Below are 4,214 nucleotides of genomic sequence, written 5' to 3' on the forward strand. Positions count from 1 at the left end.
TGAAAGGCGGGTCAGGGCACCTTAACCCCTAGCCCCCATGACCGGGTGGGTTACCCCTAGTTTGGAGGGCCCAGAGAGGGTGGACCCTCAGAGTGAGGAAAGGGCCATAGACTCAGGCCTGTCTGAACTCCCCCTGACTGGTCCATGCTGGGGCCAGGACCAGGGGCCCACCATGAGGAACGTCCAAGAGCTGAGGGCCTGGGGTTCCAACTGGCCTGGAGGTGGGCCAGGGCTAGAGAGCTGAAGGTCCCGGTGGGGGGACCACACCTGAAGGGGGATCAGCTCGGGGAGCTATGTTGCCCAGTATGATGATGGAAGAGTCCGCCTGAAGGGATGAATCCAGGTGGGGTTCAGTAGTAGGGTTCTGGGGCCCAGTGTGGGGGCTGGTGATGATGAGAACATCTAGATGCCATCTGTGAGGCTTGGGCTGTGGTGTAGGGTAGGAATGGAGCCGCAGGTAGCGCCCCCTGGCATTGGGGCAGAAAATGGGCAGCCTTCTGCTTAATTACCATCTATTAAATAATTACCAACAAGGCATGGTGGGCAAGAACGCGGGCAGTTAGCCCAGGAACAGGTGGGCGGGCTCAGTGAGATCAGCTCCGAGCAGGGCCCCTGTTACAGACCCCCAAGGCCATTGCTTCTTGTTCTCTTATCTGCTACCTTTGAGAACAGTCTAGCTCCATCCTCTTTGGAACCACCCTTCCAGTAGTTAAAGGCTGCCCCCCCTCCAGACTTCTCATTTGCAGACTAAATAAACCCAGGTCCCTCAGCCTCTCCTCCTAAGTTATGTGCCCCAGCTCCCCAACCATTTTTGTTGCCCTCTGCTGGACTCTCTCCAACTTGTCCACATCCTATCTATAGTGGGGGGCCCAAAACTGGACACAGTACTCCAGATGTGGCCTCACCAGTGCAGAATACAGGGAATAATTACTTCCCTCAATATGCTGGCAACGCGTCTACTAATGCAGCCCAGTATGCTGTGTAACCCGGGCAGTACTCCCTCTCCAATTGAAGGGATCAAAGCAGGTGCACAAGCACTGTAGGATGTGTAGGGACTCTCCTCCACCTATACAGCAGAGCCAGACTACCACTGGGGACTTAACCATATACCTTTTAATGAGGGGAAAAATACTGGGAACATAACCAGTATAAACCAGGGTGGGGTATAGGGGATACTACAATGCCCCGAAGGGGCAGGATTCAACGAAGGTTAGACATTTACAATCATAGACATATTCATCTAGTTGGCAAAGGACAGGGTTAACCAAAATGTAAAACACAAACAGCAGAACAAACAATACTAGTTGGTATTACTGGAAATACAAAAGGCACAAAATACAAAACATCAAATTACAAGGAATACAGGGTCTAGGTACCTGGAGGGGGAAAACACAACAGCCCCTTTCCACTGCAAGAAGAATTCCTCCTTATGAGCTCACTCATCCCAAGTCACTAAAGCTGGGACTTGAACTCAGATCTCCAAAGCAGCAGGCAGAAACTCTGCCACACAGCCACCAGTGCTGGTACTACACCAAGCTGCTAAGGGTCTTGACCTCCCTGGAGCCCTGGCCTCATGTCAAGCTGCCTGGCCTCTGATTGGAGGAGCTGGAAGCAGAGCTGGGAACCTCTCAGGTCACTGCTGAGATCTTGCTGGAGCTGGGGAGCCTCTCCTGCTGGCCACAGCCTCTCATAGGGGATCCTGGAGCCCAGTGGGGAGCCTCTCCTGCCAGCCAGACGCCATGCTGCTGAGGACCCCAGTACTGCCTGCAGGTCCCACTCCTTCAGGCTCTTCTGGGGCAACTGCTCCTGCCCCGCTGGCTCAGCTCTTGCCAACTCCTTGAAGCTCCTTCTTTGTGGTCCCTCGCTGGTGTCTTTTCTGAGTCAGCTGTGCTGCCCCTTTTATCCCCCTCCAGGTGACCCACAGGGCCAATCAGGGGACATGGAGGGTGAGTCTCTGGGGCCTCATTGGTGAGGAAAGGGAATCCCAAGTCCTCCAATCATCTTTTGCCCTTTCAAAACCCCTGGGCTAAATCACTACCAGCCAGCCCGTCACAGCTGTTAGCCTTCTTGGCAACAAGGGCACACTGTTGACTAGTATCCAACTTATTGTCCACTAAAACCCTCAGGTCCTTTTCTGCAGAACTGCTGCTTAGCCAATTGGTCCCAACCCTGTAGCGGTACATGGCATTGTCCTGTCCTAAGTGCAGGACTTTGCACTTGTTCTTGTTGAACCTCATGAGATTTCTTTTGGCCCAATCCTCCAATTTGTCTAGGTTACTTTAAATCCTAGCTGTATGCTCCAGCGTATCTGCTACACCCCCCAGCTTGGTGTCATTCACAACTTGCTTAGGATGCAATCCATGCCATCTTTTAAACCGTTAATGAAGATATTGAACAAAACCAGCCCCAGGACCAACTCCTGGGCACTCCACTTGATACCAGCTGTCAACTAGAATTTGAGCCATTGATCACTACCTATTGAGACTGAAGAAATCCGACTGGATCAATCTGCCTTACAGTCCATTCATCCAACCCATGCTTCCTCAGCTTGCTTGTAAGAATGCTATGGAAGACTACCAAAAGCCTTGCTAAAGTCAAGGTTTATCACGTCCATTGCTTTCCCTGCATCTATAGAGCCAGTTATCTGATTTGGCTTTTTTAGATCCCTGTTTTTCTATATTTATCACCCAAAGTTGCTGACTGATATGTTTGAAGAGAGGAAAATCATCTCTTACACTGGATGTATGTATGGCTGAGGTCTTCATATTTTGTGTCTGTAGAGTGCTAGAGTTATCTTCTTGCTGCCATGGCATATGACTAGTATATGGACATCTGCATTCCACCGGTATATTCTATAATCATGTCTCCAGGATTCTGTACCTAGCTGGTCACTGGGCCATTCTTAGCAGAGTGGGTGAATGGAATAGCACAAACAGTGAGCATGTTAAAATTATCTTCTGTGGTTTCAGTGTCATTGATCTGTTCTTCTGTGACCGACTCCAATGAGCTGAAGTTCATACCAGGCTCTGTACTCTGTGTATGAGACCTCCTGACCTCCTGCCTGAGCAGATCACTAGGCACCTAAAGCAGGAGTTAGGTAAAATGTAGAAACTTAAGTCACAAAAATTGATCTGGCACCTTCAATTCTGCCTAGCAAGATTCACAGGAGCCCAGGCAAAGACTTCTGCTCATGTTCAGAAGCAATCCAATTCAAAACATGAGGCATTAACTCTGGCCACTACCTTGCTGTGATCCTGATCAGAAAAAATGAGGCTTTTACCCTGTACCAAAATCCCCAGTGGGGGTCCAGTACCTCAGACATCCTCCAAGTATTCCCGACTTCCACTGATTGCCTTGAGTCCCATGCCAAGAGCTATACCCATGGCCCCTTTCACTTGGGAAGATGGTGACAATTTTACTGGAGGTTCCTCCTTCTTCACCCCCTTTTTCACTATAGCCAAATAATTGGAGCTGTCACCCAGGAAGTTGAGTCCTGGGCTATAGGCCCTCCCCAGGTCACAGGGATTAAAAACCACACTCCAGCTTCCTCGGAGTGGGCCCCAGCCACCAAGTTATGAAATAGATGGGGTTCAGGCTTAAGAGAAGGGGCAGAGGGTAAAGTCTGGCAGTAAGGGCAGCTTCCCTGGAAGTGCTCTGCAATCCATTACACATTGTTCACCATGGGTCATTCTGAGCCCCACAGTACATAAAAGTCAGAACCTCAGTTTATGCCATTGCATGTGGCTCTATCACGTGGATTCATCCCACGACTGGGCAGTACATATTGAGGGTTATAGATTGTACAGAAAGGACAGGGTGGGGAAAAAAGGGGGAGGGGTTGCACTCTATGTCAATGAGCAATATATGTCAACCCTCATCAAGACGGAATCAAAGGATGAGGAAGTAGAAGGATTGTGGGTTAGGCTACATGGGGGGCAAGGAGAAAGGGATTTGGTGGTAGGGGTCTGCTACAGACCCCCACATCAAGGGGAAGAAATAGATGCAGGGCTCCTGAGGCAGCTCACGGAGACCATAAAAGCTAAAGAGGCGGTAGTCATGGGGGACCTAAACTACCCAGACATCTGCTGGGAGACACAGACGGCAAAATCCCACCACTCACGCAGGTTTCTAACCTGTGTACAAGACCTCCACCTGACACAGGAGGTACATGGTCCCACTAGGGGGGAATGCCATACTGGATCTGGTATTGGCAA

At 50.3% G+C, this 4,214-nt stretch overlaps 1 protein-coding gene across 1 annotated transcript in view; it reads left to right on the plus strand.

Annotated features, from left to right (window-relative positions):
• Positions 1–333: 333 nt before the first annotated feature.
• LOC102386873 (olfactory receptor 1009-like) overlaps positions 334–4,214 on the plus strand; it is a 10,228-nt gene continuing 6,347 nt past the window's right edge. The window contains exon 1 of the mRNA XM_006034788.2: positions 334–343. Coding sequence (XP_006034850.2) covers positions 334–343 — 10 coding nt within the window. The remainder of the gene's footprint in view (positions 344–4,214) is intronic.

The sequence above is a fragment of the Alligator sinensis genome, unplaced genomic scaffold (genome assembly GCF_000455745.1).
Source record: "Alligator sinensis unplaced genomic scaffold, ASM45574v1 scaffold639_1, whole genome shotgun sequence".
NCBI lineage: Eukaryota > Metazoa > Chordata > Crocodylia > Alligatoridae > Alligator > Alligator sinensis.